General features: G+C 38.8%; 1 protein-coding gene across 6 annotated transcripts in view; it reads right to left on the minus strand.

The window, feature by feature from the left end:
* Positions 1-20,166, minus strand: part of MTRR (5-methyltetrahydrofolate-homocysteine methyltransferase reductase) — a 32,686-nt gene that overhangs the window by 11,087 nt on the left and 1,433 nt on the right. For 2 of the 6 annotated variants that reach the window (XM_032118162.1, XM_032118209.1), the window contains exons 3-11: positions 17,552-17,718; positions 13,283-13,436; positions 10,032-10,149; positions 8,745-9,117; positions 7,002-7,160; positions 5,738-5,860; positions 3,966-4,119; positions 3,101-3,189; positions 1,220-1,400 (exon numbers count right to left, since the gene is read on the minus strand). In XM_032118162.1, coding sequence (XP_031974053.1) covers positions 1,220-1,400; positions 3,101-3,189; positions 3,966-4,119; positions 5,738-5,860; positions 7,002-7,160; positions 8,745-9,117; positions 10,032-10,149; positions 13,283-13,436; positions 17,552-17,695 — 1,495 coding nt within the window. In that variant the 5' untranslated portion in view covers positions 17,696-17,718. Of the gene's footprint in view, positions 1-1,219; positions 1,401-3,100; positions 3,190-3,965; positions 4,120-5,737; positions 5,861-7,001; positions 7,161-8,744; positions 9,118-10,031; positions 10,150-13,244; positions 13,437-15,818; positions 15,952-17,551; positions 17,719-20,166 lie in introns of those variants that run through there. The other 4 variants (XM_032118189.1, XM_032118178.1, XM_032118169.1 and 1 more) reach the window with 4 other exon arrangements.

Genomic DNA, 20,166 nt, shown 5'->3' on the forward strand with positions numbered 1-20,166 from the left:
AGTGTTTGTGATTGAGAAACAAGCAATTAAGACTTGAACTCTATTTTGAATGGGTTTTAGACCTTGTGGAACATCAATTAGAGATCCTATATGACAGGACCATAACAGTTAATTTATGGAGTTCTTGGTCAAATAAAAATGACTGTAAGGTGTACAGAAGAGATGCCAGTAGCTAGCAAGATGAGGTGAAGCTTGAAATTTAATTTTCCCCACCTTTCCTCCATGAGCTCAAAAGCTCTCACAATATACATTGCTTGATTGAAAGTTTCCTACATATAATGTCCTGGAAGCAGATGTGCCAGCTCAGTTTCAAATCACTAATTACCTATGCAAAGTTTTGAAATCTCAGCTAAAAAAACAACTGGGAATTTTTTCAACAAGATGCCCATTATATATCTATATATATATATCACTCACACACACATTTATACCAACATTATGTACATACATAAACAGAACTACCCTTTTGTCAGTACATGCACACCCTGACATATTTTAAAGGTGCTCTGCTACAGAAGACAGTTGCTAGGTGGAGTTAAGAAAAGCTAGTGCAGTGAAATCACTTGCACAAGACACTAAACCCACTCAGAAATTTTGCGTAAGTGTGGACAAAATGACTGCAAAACACAGCAAGCAATTTCTTTTACTCATATTATGAAACATATTAAGAAACTCTGGATTTTAATTTGAAAAATAACTGCCAGTAATTTCAGATGTATTTGACATGGTTAGAGTTGTAATCTCATCCTTTCAGTATTTTATATCAGGAACCCAGTGAGTGTGTTAGACATTACATAAACACAAATATACTGGGAAAACCATGTTGTTTTAACAGGTAAAAGTGCAAGTAAAGACCACGTAGGCAGAGAAATTAGGAGTTGTAAAAATAAGTCTTTTTTAATTGTAAGCAATTGATGAAATAATTCATAAAGACCCTACTCCTGCAAGCACCTTATGCCTCCTTTTCATGTACAGGAGTAATCCAGAGTCAATTAAAGCACTGGTGTGAACCGAAATGTTTGCAGAAAGAAGGCCAAAGACTACAAACTGTAGAAGAGAGCTTTGTTCCCCAACAACAGTTTCAGCTTGATCACTATAGAAACTATAACATTCCTAAAGTAGTTAACTGAACAGTTATTCCCCTTTCTTGGGAAACTGAACATTTACTCTGACGCATTTTCAGAAACCAAATCTAATTAAATCTAAATCAGTCTTTTACCAATTAACAGGCTAAGTGAAGGCTTGCAGCTTGGAAAAGCATGAAGTAAATCCAGGAGGCAAACATTAGAATCTCTAATAAAGCGAGTGTAATCAGAGGCTCCTTGTCTGCTGCAAAGCTCTTGAAGCCTCCGTTTCTCTGACGCATCACTGGTACACTCTACAAGAGCTCGCAAAAATGCCTGTAGGGAAGAAAGAAAAGAGGGAAGGATGAAAAAACTTGTCCATTTAGGGAAATGGTCACAAAACTGGGAAAAACTTGGGTTGCCTGGGGACAGGAATTAGGTTAATGGATAATACACTTTATTTCTCAATTTTTTTTTTTTTTTTTGATTGCTCTTCTAATGGCTGCAACAAGCTAGCAGGTCAGAAAATCCTACTTAGCCTGAGCGAGGAAGAGATAAAAAAACAGGCACAAGCCATTCCCCCCAAAATTCCAGGTTTTTGAAAGGTGTTCTTATTGCCCCTACTTACACTTTAGTTAGGCAGCTCCATAACACAACTTCACTCAAGACAAAACACCATTTACTAAGTTACAGAAGCCAGGAAATTAATAACAAAAATCCTTGAAGAGGTATGACTACAAATAAGGTATGCTATTTAATGAGTCATGTAAATGTTGTTGTGGTGTTTTATTCTATGCTTTATGGTACATAATGGTATTGTAAACTTCTCTTAAAGGAAAATGAAATTGAGCATTGTAAGATAAGGTGAAAAACAGCTGTAAATAGTTACAGGTTTTTTTCAAAAAAAGAAGGTGGAAATAGACACAGTGCATAGAAGAAAAGTGATAGAAAACACCAAGTGCAATCAGATGATACATTATACACAAAGGAATACCTGGAAAATAATGTGAGTGTACTCAACCATAGAGCTTCCAGATAATAGTTTTGAGTGTGGAGTTACATAAAGCACATTTTAGGCTGAACAGTTAATACAGCAGACAGGTTATAAAAACTGGCTTCAGTGATATTCCCCAGCCAGTACCCTCTGCCTACTCTTATTGCTGAGACAAATTTTCAAAATCATTAAATGTGGTTTTGAAAAGGTTGAAACAACAAGAAGATTCTCTTCTGCTGCAAAATCCACTAAATTAAGTAAAAAGGTCCTCCCAAAGACTGATTTCCCTCAGAGACCCAACCACACAATCGTTTAGCTTCATCCTTCATACAAAGTTATCTTTAAAATACATTTTGACAATACCAGAAATACAGATGCATTTTCAGTTACAAGCTTTGAATTTTTTACATGCACAAAACAAAAGGAAAATAATATATACATGTTGTGAGAACAAATACTATGCAAGCAAAAATCTTTCTTTGAATTCTGCTAGGTTACTGAAATGCTAAAGAAAAGCTTTAAAATTTCAGAGATTTCACAGAATATTCTGAGTTGGAAGGGGCCCACAAGGATGATCAACTCCAGCTCTTAAGTGAATGACCCACACAGGGTTACTAGCACCATGCTCTGACCAACTGAGCTAATGTGAAGGACACTTTGGTATATTTGCATACAGCAACGTGTCTTTTTAGCGACAGAACTTGACAGATGTGGCTCCCTCTGATTAGAAAGACTGTTTTCTTTAAAATAATTATGGGGCTGGGTTCAGTCAGCCTTCCCAGTTATCTGGCACCAAGTTACCTAATACTTTTCTACTTACTTCCAGACTAGTCAGGATCCAAGATACTACAGAACAGGAGTGTCTGCCAGATAAACTACCAGAACTGACATTTCTCAGAGTAAAGTACAAACAGCAGTATACAAACTGACAATCCTTATTCGCTAAGAGATACCATAACTACACATAAAGCAATGACAGATCTGTAAGAGCCCATAGCATAGAATTACTAATTTCTCTTTAGAACAAAAAACACATAAACACCTTTTTGGGAATTGCTCTTATTTCCAGACACCAGTTTAGAATGAATTTGAGAGTGCTTCTTTCAGGGATGTGTTGTGGACGAGATGCTCCTAGTTCAGTGGGAGAAAAAAAAACAAAGTAAAATGTGCATCTATTAACACATGAAAGTGGCATCACACATCTCACACTTAATGGACAACTTGTGCAGCCCTCAAAGATGCAGGAAATCTCACAGTGAAAACTGATTTACCTATAAACCAGAATAACAAAGAGCTCTACACCATCCTGTGGAAATAAAGGCACAGCTCAGCAGCACCACTAAGACACCAAATGCAGTGCAAGAATGGAGTAATTCACACAGGTCCAGCTGGCAGTACACAGGCACACTTTGAACCTGCAGCTACTCTTCCTGAAGCATGGCATCATAAGACTTAGCAGAACACATCCATAGACTTAAAACCCTATTAAAAGGCACCTTGCAACAGCACTAAGGCTTGTCCTTGAGGAGTGCAGCCCTCTTAGGATGTAAAACAGATTGACATGCAGTGTTGTGCAAGGAGATTTTACTTTCAAGTGGGGGATTGTAATGTTATGTGATTAAAGCCTTATCTCCATAAACATGAAGGAGCACAGAGTAAGAACAAGATGGATGAATGCCAAAGCCAGGCTGCAGTTCCCAGCCAAGAGCTCATCTTTCCAGCTATAGTAAAATCAGCAGCATTCTTATGCATTCACTTTTTTAACACATCACTGTGACTTCCAACATGCCTCCACAAAAACACAGCTGTGTTTCCATATGAAAGAGAAAAATGTTCAAAACCACGCACACCAACTCCTACGAACACAGAAAGGAGCACTGGGCCATGACCGGTGCATCACACCATACCTTTCTTTTTAGTGCCCTGCTTAACTTTTACACAAACCAAGTTGTCTCCTTTTTCAGAAAGTCCCAAAATGTGAAGAAGCTCTTCCACTTCACTGCCATTGTTGGGACATATTACACAGAAGGCATCTCCAGGTTGGTACTCAAAGGCTGTATCCTGTTTTAAAACATGAAATATTTCTATTAAATTTTATCACAAACCAAGGCATTCCCATTCCTGAACACAATCGTCCTACTACTGTGCTCACATTAAGTCAAATACTCTTTTACTCTGAACTAACACTTTGCTGTTTTGAGCACATCAGAAATGAAACAGTCATGTTTCCTTTCCAGGCTTAACCTTACTAATTAGAAAAAGTCTTTCCTTATCTGGTTTAAATATTTGGACACTCTTTAATGAGAACTGCTGAGCAGCCCAAACAAAAGGAAAATAAATACGTATTAAGAGGTTGTGTTATATAATCAGCCCAGATCATTAATTACTGATGTACTACATTTTCTGGTTTGAGAAGAGCAGAGAAATGAAGTCCTCATAATTAATGTAACTTTTTACAGAGATACATCATCACTAAAAGAAAATTTGCTTGTTAAACTGTTTGATGAATTGTGACAGAAACGACTGTAATTGCTTTTATTTTCTGAAGGAAAAACAGAAAAATAGCCAGACAAGAGCACAGTGAAAATTCGTATCTTAAGACCTAGATTCTACTTAGCTGCCTGAGATTCTTGTGTGCAACTGCTGAAACTCTTGTGTGCAACTCAAGCTTCTGCCTGTTAAAGGAACACGCAGAATTATACTTGCATCATTATGTTTCCCTTATGTATCAGGCAAGTGACCTGCACACACAGACTGAATGTTAGGTGAAAAAGGCAAGGAAATGCTGCATTTTCAGTGGGTGCTGATGACTGAATGTATCTATACATACAAATACATGCAAAAAAACATGTCGCTCAGAGAATCAGTTGCTCAAAACTTAATAGAATCTACTTATAACTGAGATTTAAAGATGCCTCACATATATTGAGACAGATTAGGCTAAGAGAGGCCAACAGAAGGTACTGCCAAAAATCACACTATCTCAAAAGTAATATTCTATAAATTTGGGAAACCACTCAAAAGCAACATACTTTCCTTTTAAAGATTTCTTACAAAGTAGTATCGAGCACTCTCTGCCTGCTTTTCATCTTCAAACCAGTATACAAAATATGATCTTCACTGAATAAACTAAACCAGTTTTTTAACTAAGGGTAACTGAGGTTGGCAGTTTGAACAGCATGTTAACAAGTCACAGCAAATGAGTGTCAGAGGCAGAAACAGTGTTCAAGAACTAAAAATTCCTATCACTCAACCTACTACTTGTGTAGATTACTCACCATTATGAACAGTCACAATTCGCTATACAGTTTCTGCATATTCTTCAAGTTGTATACTTATAAACTGAAAGATTATTCATTTTCAATATTGCCTGACTGCCCTTCTCCACTGCAAATTCCCTTCATAAAGGTATTTCACTCAACATGATATCCACAGAACAACAAAGAAATTAACTTTACACTTTGCTCCTGTTTTGACTTCCATGGAGTCCTACTTTTCAGTGAATAAATCAAACTTTACATTTACAAATGGATAAACGTAAGCTGACATCCTATTGTATGGAGAAATATTTTTTCTTTTTAAACAGTCAAATAATTTTCCTCCTCAGTTATTATACATAACACACATGCTTTTCACCCTTTATTTTAACTCACTAAAGAAAAAGCCGTCACCAACTTACTGCAATATCAAGCTCTAAGAGCAATGCAGTTTTTATTGCATCTTCTCTAGTGAGTTGAACTGCTTTTGTAACTGGCACTTCAAAGGTTGTTCCCTCTGAGATAAGTGAAGGCAGATGTGGATTCTGAAAAAGACAACAAAAAAACTTACGCTAAAAATGCAAATCAGCTTTATGACATCCTACTGTGACATACAGGAATTGGTGTTGGTACAGGTTTTTTGGAAACAATCTCGGAAAACTACTCAATAAGGAAAAACATTAATCTTCTCTATACATAGAGTGTTTTGCTCCTCTTTTTAAAAAATCACATCTAAGCAGTTACTGGCATACATTCAATTATAAAAGGCAGTAGGCTTGAACAGTCTAATGGGCCTACATTATTATCAAATGCAGCGAGCTGTTTCATTTTTCAAGAACTGCCTTGAAAATAGCCAATTAGAGAATGGCATTTATGTTAAACCCCAGAAAACTCCTGCCTAATTAAAGGATTACTAGATGTATATAATGGACATAAGAAGTACGAACAGAAGTTACATCATTGCAGGTTTACAGCTTGAGGCTTTGGGGTCAATATAAGGCTATTATTATAGGCAACTTGTAAGAGTAGTTTTAAATTAGAGCTAATGAGCAAACTCCACTCCACAAGACAGCATCATGTTATAACCCAACATTTCTACAGAGGTAAAAATGTGCCCCAAGTATGACAAATGGGCACGAAGAATAATTCCAGGTCACATATGTCAAAGGCTGTCACTTGAAGATCAGACTACAGCCCTCGTTTCTCCACCACTATAGTCAGCAAGTTTAACATGAGATCAATGCAGACAAAAATAAAAAAAGGCAGGAGGGATACCAAATGCCTACAACAATACTCTGTCAAACGTAAAGGAATCATCCCACCAAGAGGAGAATATTTGTTAATCTGACGATTTCCTATTTAAAAAAGGAGACAAGAGAATCACTTGAGAACAGTCGGAAGTTTCTTTGTTCTCTTAAGATTTTGACATGCTGATTAATGGCTTGGGCCATATCAAGCCATTGTGCATCAGCTGGACTGTGGTAATTGTCTACATTTGTATTCCCCACAAGCCAAATTTGAGGCATAATGAAATCAAGATTTCAGCTAAACTGTATTATCTTACACTTCCCACAAATGCTTAAGACCATTGCTGCTCTGCTACCAGTATGCAGCAGCTTGTTAATTCAACCCTGAGACTCAACAGCCCAAGACAAGATCATTTAAGTAACTGGAGAGATCGTTTACCAGGCCTTCTTTAAATGGCAGGGAGTCTCTGTTTGGAGATATCCAAACCTCAACTTGATGCACTTCAAAACACACCAACTTCAGCTGCGCTTGGCAAAAAGTACCCATAGCTGCTGTTGCAAGGTGAGATACCAAAAGAGGACATGAATTGTGTGATACCTGCAAAACCAAACATGACCCTACATACTACTTTTCGACAAGGTCTCGCCAACTATGTCAAAAATAGTTCCAAAGGAAAAAACCACAAACATGCATTTGATTCTTTCCAGGGTTCAAGACAACCATCCTGTTTTATATCTGAAATCTGGACTATAATCTTTAATCTGTCACTGAGTTCCAAATTAGCAGATTCATCTTTTTTCATTTGCTGTTCAAAAGCAAAATTAACTTTTTTTTCTACATACAGAAAAGTTAAGGCATCAGTATTAGAACCTGATGAACTATTTCAGAGATCAGTCTGAATACATGCTGACTTTAAGAATATAGGATCTTTTAAGCAGCACATTCAACCCAACTATTCGTCTTTAATAGAAGAGTACCTCTAAATCATAAACTTCTTAGAATTTAATTTGGATTATTAAATTTAACAACCCGCACAAAACCAACAATACGAGGTTTAAAAGAAATGCAAAATTACCCAGTGTTTAAATCCATACACTCTTACATAACTGTATTAGCTAGACTAAGTGATTCTCTCAGCATTTCCATTAAGTCTCTGTTCAGAGTGTCAGAGTCCAGAGGATACTAAAGGGCTTCCGTGATCATCAGCAGCCACACCAGAGGACTGGGCCCAGAAACCCCATCCCAGCTCAGTACTGGTTCTTCAGTCCTTTCCTGAGCTACATTACAGCAGCACTGGTCAGCAGCTCAGCCTCAACCATGCCCGTGACTGGACACAGATCCTGTTGATCCACGCCTGGAATTGAGACCGGTTTCTTGGCTTGGGCCCAGAGCTGCCCGATTCCCACAAACTTGCCTGATGATCTGTACTCTTGGCTGACCCTGGCTGCCACCTCCTGGTTTGCATTGCTTGGGTAGTGGGGAACAATGCTGGCTGTGTTACCACACTCAGCTCCTGGCTCCCCATCATTTAAAGAGCAGCAAGACTTCACTGCTTCCTTGCATGGATAACTGAAACATCTGCCCTCTACAGGCAACCAGAAAAGTTTGAGTCACTCTTGCCAACTGGAGACGATTCCCAGCTCATGCTAATTCTCTTCTTAGTACAGCAGGTCTTTATTCAATGTGGCTTCACATGAAAAGCATACTGGCTTTTGATCTACAGTTCATCTTCCATTTCCCATAGTAAAATAGTGATCATGTTTTCACAATGACAAGTTTCTCTGTTACTAAGTATGAAGGAAGATTTTGAGCAATTTTACAGCCTCTTAGTGCATTCTGAAAGTACTAAAAATTTGAACAGAAACTGTACTGTACTCCTCACTACACCAAGATGTTTTCACTGTTACAACATAAGCCACAGAGGATTTGAATTCTTGCCTTCCTGACAGTGTAATACCAAATTACTATTTAGCTGAATTATATCTTGACATAAGTGTCCATAACCCATATGGTAGCAGCTACATTCAATATAAATGAACTTTTTACTTAAAATTCAAAACCCTCTTGCACTTGGGGATATATCTCCTTTATGTAAGGAGCTCTTTTGAGCCATATGTAGGAGTATACACTCATACTCCTACAAAAGCTAGAGGCTTCTGTCACTCAAAGGGAAGTCCTTACCTCATCCTGGGCATCCTGAAACTGCACCTCTATATATTCTGGTGGCAGGGCAGGAATATTAAGAGCAGACTGAGAGACAGGAGGGACAGAATGAACGAGTGAGGGTTCGGTGTCTCTAGCTGGAGCCACAAGATTGATGTCATCCAGTTTCTGTGACAGAATATCAGAACCCCTTGCTCCCCCATCTTCTAGCTTCAAGTTCTGTATTTCAGAGCTGAGGTTTAGTTCATGCACAGTATGCAGAGTGGGAGAGAGAGAGCTGGAAACAGCATCGACAGCACTGTTCATGCCTTCTTTCTCTTTCTGCAAGTGCAATGCTTCCTTGAGGGCAAGCCAAAGTCCATCAATCCAAGGATCAACCACCAATTCCAAACTGGGAATGAAGGGGGAAAAAAAATAAGAAATGCATGGATGAATTATTGTGACTTCCTGGACTGCTAATTTACAAATAACGAAAGACCACAAAAGCAAAAAAGCACCATTCACTTTCCATTTCTAATATATATCTGTAGCTGTTACCGAGGTTACTTGTCAGAAAAAAAAATTATTTAGTCGTTATCACTATGTAAATTTACAGACTCTAAAATGTATAACAGCCTTGCTCTTTTCCCAGTTTCTTATTTTTATTTTCATATGCTGAACTTTCTGTCATAAAGTTGAAGGAATGGCAGCTGAATATGCAACTTTTCATTGTGCAACAGCAATATCAATGGCTTACACAAATGGCCCATTTTTATTATTTCAGAACACAAGAGATAAGTTTTATGGTTATGACAATGTTTGTGTTCAACTGCTTTGCATCATCATGCACAGAACCAATATAAGCAGCAGTTCAAAATAACTAAGCCAAGACTGCAGCCTACTGGCCAGAAAGAGCAACAGAACAGGGAGTTGTTTTCTTACATAATTCCTCTACAGCAGACAGAAAAATCTTCTTACATAAGTCCTCCAAAGTGATCCTCTGCCCACCCCCAAAAGAAAAAAAAAAGAATAAAAAAGGAAAAAGAGAAAACAGACTACATTTTCAAACCCCTCCACTTATTCTGACTTATTTAATTTCTAGAACTGCTAAATACTATTTTTCCAGGGATTAGTGTCTCCTCACACTTTAAAAATGCAGTTTTATTTAACGGCAATTGAGATTGAATAGACATACTGTGCTCAGGCAGAACTCACTTCTATGAGGTGCTGAGTATCCAGGTTCAATGGACTCCAAATGCCTCAGAACATCAAGCATTGCATAATGAAGAAATAAAATCCAAATAAAAACTAAAATTCAGTTCTTACCCTACACAATCATCTGCTAATCCTGTGTCATAAAAGTGCTGGGCACCAAGTTCTTGAAGTCGACGGTCTACTGTCCTTCCACCATTACAAAAGAACATGTACTCTGAATCTCCCAGACCTAGCAAATTCAAGGAAAGTGGAATTGTGTCAATCAGCCAGCCACCCAGGCTACACAGACAAAGACAGGACAGACTTTTCTTGCAGGCAAACTGAAGAATCTGATCTGTTGGAGCAAGTTCACAGCAGGGCACCAAAATGATTAGAGGGATGGAGTACCTCTACGAGGAGGAAAGGCTGAGAGACTCGGGATTGTTCAGCCTAGGAAAGAAAAGGCTAATTGTGGCCTTCCAGCACCTGAAGGGAGGCTACAAGAAAGACACTGGGGATTTGTAGAAGGACATGTGGTGACAGGACAAGAAGGAATGGCTTCAAACTGAGAGTACGTTTAGACTAGATGTTAGCAGGAAATTCTTTACTGTGAAGGTGGTGAGGCTCTGGAACGGGCTGCCCAAAGATGCTGTGGAAGCCCCATCCCTGGAAGTGTTCAAGGCCAGGCTGGATGGGGCTTTGAGCAACCCAGTCTAGTGAAAGCTGTCCCTGCCCATGGCAGCGGGGTTGAAACTAGATGATCTTAAAGGCCCCTTCCAATAAAGGCCTTCTACGATTCTATGATAAATACAACTACACATCTATATATACATACACACTTGCATATGTAAGTGTATTATTCAGATGCTACATTGAAATAGAAATATGTATATATGGATTTCAAACAAAATTGTGTTTGTCCCAAAATAGGGCTGAAAAAGTGGCTCCTCCTTCCCAAATGTAAGACAGAGGAATACACTGAAAACACTTTGTTTTCAATATTTCATATTTAAGAAGAATACAGCTTTAGTTTGAGGCTTTTAAAAAATACAAAATTCCTCTAACAGGAGAAACGTAAGGAACTGAAATAATTAAAAAGAGTAAAACTGATAAACTGTGTGAATTACCAAAAGAAATTATCTCACTTTCAGGATTAAGTTGTTAACAATGTCAGCAACATAAGAGAGGGAGTATTAAAAGAAATTTAAAAATATTGGAACTTGGGGAAAAAAGACTCATCAAACATAGCAGTGATTTTAAACAAGAAGATAGCTGAAAAATCTGCATGAGGGAATCTGGTCCAGCAACTTCCTCCTCAGGAATGAAAGACTTCTTTGTAGATCTTGTTTCCTCTGCACTGGCTTTTCTGCCCCTTAACTGTTCTGAAGACGTTTAAGATGAAGATGCTCTTTGTTACCTGTTAACAGTCAGTGCACTCAGGAGCCATGTTCATGGAAGATCCAATATTTTAAGAGGTCAGCTAAATCACTGACCCACCCTAAAAGTGATCAATCACCCTTTCGAGATGCTTGTCTAATAATCCTAAAGACCACTGGTTTTAGGTCACCTTCACAAATTCTCTAAGTAATCCACACCACTGGTTCACTATCGCTATCAGAATTTTTCACAGCCTGACCCTTTCTTGTGTGCAATTTCAAACCACTAGATCCTTATTACTTCCACTTGTGCTGGTTTTGGCTGGAATAGTGTTAGTTTTCCCCATCACAGCTAGTATGGGGCTGTGTTTTGGATTTGTGCTGGAAACAATGTTGATAACTCAGGGATGTTTAAGGTATTGCTGAGCAGCACTCACACGGAGCCAAGGCCTTTTCGGCTCCCCTCCTCACCTCACCACAGCAGCGAGGAGGGTGGGGGTGCACAAAGTGGACACAGGTGGGAGAGACGACCCCAAGAGAATGACCAAAGGGACAGCCCATGCCATATGGCATCATGCTCAGTACAAAAAGCTGGAGAAAGAAGAGGGAAGAGGAGGACATATAGAGTGATGGCACCTATTTTCCCAAATCACTGCTATGTGTGATGGAGCTCTGCTTTGCTGCAGATGGCTGAAACACCTGCTGGCCCATGAGGAAGGGTGAATGAATTCCTTGTTTTCATGGTTTTTGCCTTCCCTGCTAAGCTGTCATTATCTCAACCCACGATTTTTATCACTTTTACCCTTCCTATTCTCTCCTCCATCCCACCAGGGAGGGGTTGGGGGAGTGAGAGAGCAGCTGGGTGGGGCTTGGTTGTTGCGTGGGGCTTGGTTGTTGGCTGGGGTTAAACCACGATGCCCCCTAATAATGGACCATTCCTCTCTCCTTATAACAGCCTTTTTTTTTTTCCTTTTAAGAGGACTTCTGCTTTCTCTTAAGTACAGAACTTGGAGCAAACATTTCATTGCACCAGTTGAGATGAATACCATGAAAGTATTTTAAGACTAATAACGTGTTAAACTTGAATTACACTGTAACTGAGACACCATAATAATTTCTGCCACAATAAAATTCAGTGTTAATACAATACTTATCTTTATACATACACATATGCATGCAGTCAGCTATGAAAAACTTGACCATTTCACAAACTGGAATGTGCAACTAGGCAATAGCATAACAGCTTCTTAAAATGCTACATGATTAGGATGCATATAGTTCACACTTCCACATTTTATATCCAGTATATAAATTTCCTTCTAATGGGTCCCTTCCTTATTAGAAACTTAGGAGTTTCCACACTCCCATCTATCAACTTCCACTTGTCAGGTAAAAATAACCTAGGTTTAAATAGACATTTCTGGAGTTTTTTTATAAATGCAATTTCAAAACTCAACAAACTAACCTTACCATCAGCTCAAGCTATACCGTACATTTTGCCAAATCTGTATTTTGCTTATCCATCTTTAAGCTGAAGGTACATTCCTTCTCTTGATGAGTGCAACATTCAAAACTAAAATATTACTGCAAATTTTAAAGGGATGGGAAGATTTAAGGTTTTTACTTTTAAGAACATTTTACACTGCCTTTCCGTCTGTAGGAAAAAATGCCCAGTGACTCACACAGTCAAGCAAACTAATCTAGTTTACTAATCTCTATAGAGACTTGACATGAAATTTAAACTTCACACAGCTAGAGACATATCATACGGTCTTTATGCAAAGAAAATTAAACTATAAAAAATTACATTGATAGCTTACATTCAGAAAATTTCTGTGATGTTTTTCCTTTATTGCTCATAGAGGACATTACATAAAACTGCTGTTTATAAAAATAAATGTTTTATAAGCACTTTAAAAACCCCAAAACACCTATTCAGAAGCAAAAAATACAAAAATTATTCACTTACAGACAAGTTCTGCAATAATATAGAAAATACCAAGTCACCTAGCAATCCATACTGGAGATGTGCAAAATGGTCAGGAGGCAAGGTCTTGTCTTGAATTTTCTTTACAAACTTGCGGGCAGTGTCTGGCGGGTCTCCAGTCCCAGTAGTGGAAATAACAATAACTACAGGATCCTTTTCTGTTTCCAGGTTATACTACAAGCAATAGAACACGTTAAGTTAAAAGGTGCCATTTGATACCTATTTGTGGCCTTAGAGACTCTATCTGCCACCTTTCCTCTTCCCAAGGGTACATAGAAAACCACTTAATCTCATCTTACCTATATTAAGCCACAGGAAGTCTTTCAAATAAATACAAGTCATTTTGGGGATGCAACTTATGATCTTATTTGGAGTTTCCAAGACCAGATTGGATAAAGCCCTGAGGAACCTGCTCTGACCTCAACTGACTTTGCTGCAAGACAACGACATGAAGCCCCTGCCAACCTGAAATATCCTATGATCCCATATAAAAATGTCCAAGGGCAGCATTGTGAGCAGGCTAGTACACACATGAAGAATACTTCACAACTGCACTCAGACAGCTTAAATACACAGCTCCTACAGTATTTTATTTGTCAAGTGGAAAAGGTATTCTTGTATATATCATCAAAATCACATATATAGCCATAATCCTGATTTCACACAGTTAAGTGGTGTGTGTGTCCATACAAACTGTAGGGATCATTTCTAAGTTCCATTAAGTATCATTTGGTCCTGTCTGGTAACTTCCATGTTACAGAATCACAGTATCACAGAATTAACTAGGTTGGAAAAGACCGTTGAGATCATCATATAAAAAAAAATTCCCCGTGCTTTTGGGGGAACTAAGGTAGCTCTGAAGAGTCATAATCAGACACTGAACTCGACAGTCTGATTAATTTTAGCCCACTCACCCTGCGCCCAATTCGCTTCTCTCTCCTTTGCTAATACCGGTCTCCCATATTTCCCAGAATTTCATGGGGGCTACTCCCATTACACCAGGTTGACAAGAACTGCCTGTAGTAGGGACCATGTGTCAGTTCCACAAATTCAGATCTCATGCAACCATTTATTACTTCTGAAGTAAAAAGCACTCAGAGTCTGTGACTACCCCATGTTTAGCAGGCTGGAGCACCGTGCCAGCGTGCTGTTGGTCAGGGCACCCACACAAATCGCTCTCGCAGCACCCGTATGGCCTGTGGGTAGTGACCTCTGTGAAACACAGCTCCACGCCCTTGTTTGGGAGTGACCTCTGGAAGCCACCTAGTCCCACGCCATACCCCAAGTGGGACTAACTGCCAGCACTGCGCTCAGTCAGCTGTAACTGGCTGAATTTTGAAAACTTCTAAGGGTAGAGGTTCCCCTTTTCTGGGAAGTTTATTCCATGCAGAACTTCTTCACTAGTGTCAAATCTGAATTTCTCAGGCAACACCCAATGGATCTGGCCTCCTGTTGTCCAGTCTGGCTCACACAGGCTGCTATCAGATCACTCCTTAGCCTCCCCTTTGCCATAATAAGCAACCTAAGCTCCTTCTACTGCTCCCTGTAGGCTGCAGTTTAAATCATCTCCCAGCATTCCAAGTTTAATAAAAATAATAGGGTTATAAGAAAATAAAAAGAAAGATTGCAAGAGGTGCTGCATTTCACTTAGAGCCGTTTCAAGATTGCAATTCAAAACTCCAGATTTTGAGAAGTTATGTTCTAAACACCACCCTCAATAAATCACTCAAACTTTATCCCCTTGTCAAGCCATGTAAAAAATTACTTAACACCTACAACCCAAAAAGGCTAGGAATACAAAGAAATAGACAATAAAGGTGTTTTACTGTTGGCATTGTTTCCAAATCTTTCCTGAAGAACCTAAAAGCAGTTGCATGGTAAACTTAAATTACTGCATGTCCTGCCTCTGGCAGTGGCCTACAGCAGAGGCCTAGAGAAGCACAAGCAAACAGACTAAGCATGCAAGGATATTCTCTGGGTACTTTGCCAGACTTCAGTGGGTTGTGTTCCAGGAACGATTCAAATAGAGCTTTTGTCTTTCGTAAGTTCAGGCAAACTCCAAGTACTCACAAAATCCTGAGACTTTCAAAACTGAGCTATCAGTTGTACAAAAAAACCACCTTAAGGGTTCTGTTGCAATAAGGACTCAGATTTTCAAAACTTCCACAGCTGATTTGGTAAGTACAGACCCACAGCTTCTGCAGTGCATTGCCACAGGTAACTACTGCACTTACAAACAAAAGCAAACTCTTCAGGTAAAGAAAGTAAGGGTCTACTGGTATCACATGAGAATAGACAATAAAATGAGCTCCATTAAAAAACCAAAGAAGATACAAGCTCAGAAAGTACGAAGTGGTGTATTAGAACAGACGCATGATTGGCTCACTAAATTCTTGCTTATTCCACTGCAGATTCTTGTCTGCAAACTTAGACACCTTTTGGAAACCAAATATTAGGTGACACAGCTTCTGCAATAATTTGTGTCAATTACTGCGAGGTCTGCTACATCACTAGACCAGCAAGAACCTAACACAACTACACAGTTTTTCACTCTACCTTCACTTCTTCCTACATCCTTTGTGTTTCAGGTTTGTCTCATTCCTTCTCTTTCCTTCAAACGTTCTCCTCAGCTGAGGACAGAAATGCCACACAAGAGCAGTGAGCAGCCTGCTCAAGCTGTGCCTGGTTACTGAAAGAAGAGGATGGGATCAGCCAGCCAGGTTCATCTTATCAAGAATAATACATATCATACCATGACAAATGTACTTATTCAGGTAACTCATCCAAGGCTGACTACATGCACTGTGACCCAAGATGATCTCCATTTAGCCTCCCATTTGTTACTGCTCCTACCTCACTTCCACTTCATTTCAGTCTTCATAAAATGTAATCAACCATAACCAGCCATGGATTTATGACCTTATCTCACCCCTGAGACTGTAGGTGAGAGGCACTACTTGGAAATAGCCAGTGTTCCTGAGACCTGAGCAGTATTTGACCATTCACTTTTGAATGGCAAGAGGATCACATTACTATTATTGACTCTGTAACCACCTATTCCATCCACAGACATTCACAGCAATCCCTTTAAGTGATGACAAGGTCTCAAAATACCCAATAGCTACATAAAGACAGACTTTCTAACTGACAAGTAGGGAAAAAAACAGCTTATGTGATAAAACTTACAAAGCTGCAGAAATTACTTTTTTCCTCAGTGCCCAATTCTCAGATTCTAAATTCATCATTAATTTGCAGCTCTGAATTGTCTTGCCAAATTTGGCAAAATACATTCATTTAAGTGGCAGGCCAATAACAGGGCTAGAAATATTCTGACTACCACCTTCCTGAAACTAATCTCCAAACCTGTCAAATGCAGAAGAAATTAAAGAGAAGAATATAAGGAGAATCTTCACATTCCCTGATGGCTGCATAAAAGTCTCTTTGTAACACTCAGCTACATACTCACTGCACATTCATACAAAATGTCTGACATTTTCAAGTGCATAAAAAAACTCTTTTAGATGTTATTTTATCCTCCTCTCATATGAAATACCAGGCTATCAAGTTTTGATTGGTTTTTTTTAATATGTTTTTGTTTGAGGACATACAGTTGAGAGTACTTTGTGAAGGAAATTACAGTCCATATTGCTTTCAGTTACAGAACTAGGTTTTCACATTCTTACTCTTGGATAACAGCAAGTAATAAAAAGCCACTTCCTTGTTCCAGCCAAGCTTTTTATTTTGTTCTAGAACGTAACTTGAGTGAGTCCTGTGGGAATTGAAGTAAGTGCACATGCTAAGCAACATAAGAAGACCCGCAAAAGCTCTGAGCCATGCTGGAGCCCACAGTTAACAGAACACAGAACATCAATGCAACAAAAGAAACAGAACAAAAAAACCCCAACCCAAAACAACCAAATAAACAAGAAAAAAACCATCGTTTCTAGTAACAGCAGACTTGACCTGTAAATACAAAATTCCTTCACTACCGCATACATAAAAAGTTTTCAAGAAGTCACTGAATCATTGTGAGAAGAGAGATAAAGATTTATTAAATACAGTTCTAATAAGAAAAATCACAAGATGTATCTTTGGCAGAAGGCTATTAAGTGACTGTAAGTACTGGTGGAAATTACTGATTCACAAGAACAAAAATTTGACACTAGATGGTGTACCCTGGGTGGGTGCATCTGCCAGCCTTCATGATTATCAAGAGCCACCACTCAAGCATGCGAAGAAGAATGCAGTTCTTCAATACGTATTTTTCAAAACAGTATGGAGTATCTCACCTTATCCATTTCACTTATACAGTGCATATCAGCTTCAAGTCCATGGGCACCTGCTTGCTGCCATATTTCCTCAGCTATGGCTTTTGCCTGCCCCTTTTGTGTTGCATAGAGGAGCAAAAACCTCCTTTTTGACTCACAGCACATTTGAGGTTTTTTTTTTAGAGACACTGCAGGGGAAGAAAGAATTTAAAAAGTGAATTTCTTGTAAGCAGAACAGCAAGATTTTACTTTGCTTGTGAGATTAAAAAGAGACAGTTAAAGACAGAAGCATTGGTGATTAACTTGGAAATGAGGCATCTACTCTGAAGTGAAGGCATTTCTCACAACCAAACTTTGTAGATCAGGCTGTGAGGGACACATGGTATTGGTCCTATGTGCTGTACTGCCTTGATGCTGCAGTAATGTTGCAATATCTCCGATATCAAGAATCTAGTTTGTAAACAATACAATATGAAAACTCTTTTTATGAAAATATATACTATTTTTATTGTCTTTTTATATATTTTCCATTTCAAGTTAGCGACTGCTTCGTTCACTTCTCTGAGCTGTCTTTGAAAACAAAACAAAACATAGACCTGGTGAAGTCAAACTACAAAGCCTGAGGAAAAAAATTAAAATTCTCAGTTCTTCTACTTTGAAATCATTATTTTTTGCTTGAGTGACTTTACACTTTATTGTCCACTATGTATTTTGGAGCACAATCACTGACTTTAGTTTCATATTTCAAAAGTGAGCTTCTTACCCAAGTGCAACTTGACCCTGAGGTTAGCTCAGTTGGTCAGAACAAAGTACTAATAACCAACGTGTTGGTTTTGATCCCTGTATTGGCCATTCACTTTGGAGGAGTTGGACTCTATGATCCTTCTGGGTCCCTTCCAACTCAGACTATTCTGTGATGCTGTGAACTATAGAATTGACTCTCTGGGGTTTTTTTCTCCTAAAAGTAAGAAAAAATCTTAGAGAAATCTGCTGTGGTGTCACCAAGTCTCTCACAAGTGGCAGGATGAATGAGATGCATATCCTTATCCATTCACCAGTCTCAGGAAAATTTGAATGTGAGACGTTTTCTTCCATTATTTTGACACAGAGAACACAACAAATGTAACTTCAGACAGCAGTAAATGAGAGAAGCAGAATGTCTTCAGCACGAGTATTGCAAATTAATTTTCTGTCAATATTTTATCATTGCTAAGGAGGTGCAGTAGAACTCAAATACCTAGAATTAGTAGTGAGAAATTTTCAGTTCCCATCTTGAGGTACCTCTCATGTGCCTGGGCCCAGTTTGCTGTACTTCACCTACTGCTTTCACATAGTTTCAACTATGGAAAGCATTCAGTGTCCTAACCAGACACACGGAGCTATGGAAACCTATGGCTACATTATTTGATGTACCTCTCTTTTCTCTCTCAAGGGAAAACAAACATAGTTCAATTGTATAAGAATACTGTACTCTATTCATATGGCAGGATATTTCTCCTCACAGTACTGAGGAAGGCTTCTCTTACAGGAATTTTTTTTGAAAGCATAATTATACATCAAAAGTAGCAAAACTAAGTGATAGGTTCTTAAGAGTGCCTGTATCATATGTGAATTTCATGAAAAATGTAATTACTAGAAAATTTTGAGGTTTTCATTGTATTTTCTTCTACTTTGTTTTCCATTTTAGCTTTCATTTTAAATTAATTATATATATTATCTAAAATTATTAGTAATGACCTTAACAGTCACCTCTAAATAAATTCATTTATGTAACTGGTTTCACGAGCATGTGTGCACAGAAGGTGCATACAACAAAACAATCCACAAAATGATTTTTCACCTTCCTTTTCCAGAAGAAATACAAAGAAATGCACTAATCATGATGATTCATATAAAATAGTGTAAATACATTTTAAATACCCTCAGGTCCCTGTAGTAATACAGATTCATCCTGGTCATGTGCTGTGTTTTCACCTAACTCTCTTGTCAGCAGGTGGCATCACCCGACTACAAATGGATAAAACCAATAAAGATGAGGTGGTGTTTCATTACTACACTCTTTCTCATACCTCAAAAAGGCAGGAAGATAATCAGTTTCTGACACCATAGCACAGAATCCTTCTGTGTAAGAAAAGCTGAGAAGTAAGCTGCCAACATTACAGCTCAGGCATTACCAACATGAGACTGTTAGAACAAGAGTCAGCTTGGGAAGCTGTTAGTGCTTCAGAAGCACAAAGATTTGCAATTGCAGGGGGAATGGAGAGGGCAACAGAAGGAACAGCAGTCAGGATGTGGTGTGACATGGTCAGATGTTGCCCTAACAGTGCCGTGTTCTCTGCCTAGGTCAGGCAGAGCAGCCAGGATTCCCGTAAGACACTGTGAGCTTTCTACTCCAGCAACACTAAAGGATGCAAAAAGCAGCCACACATATTTTCAGTGCATATATGGGAACTTGAGGAAAGGCTTTTTTTCCCTGGTGAGTGGACTAGTAGATTGCACAGAGACACAAAAATTGGAACAATCACACCTCCCACAGGTGGCACGTGGAAACAAGAGCACCAGCACAGCCAGAAGGGCAGATAATACTGGAGATGCACATGCAGACCTCCTGAGACATGGTACTGTGTGTGTATGCA

The sequence above is a fragment of the Corvus moneduloides genome, chromosome 1 (genome assembly GCF_009650955.1).
Source record: "Corvus moneduloides isolate bCorMon1 chromosome 1, bCorMon1.pri, whole genome shotgun sequence".
NCBI lineage: Eukaryota > Metazoa > Chordata > Aves > Passeriformes > Corvidae > Corvus > Corvus moneduloides.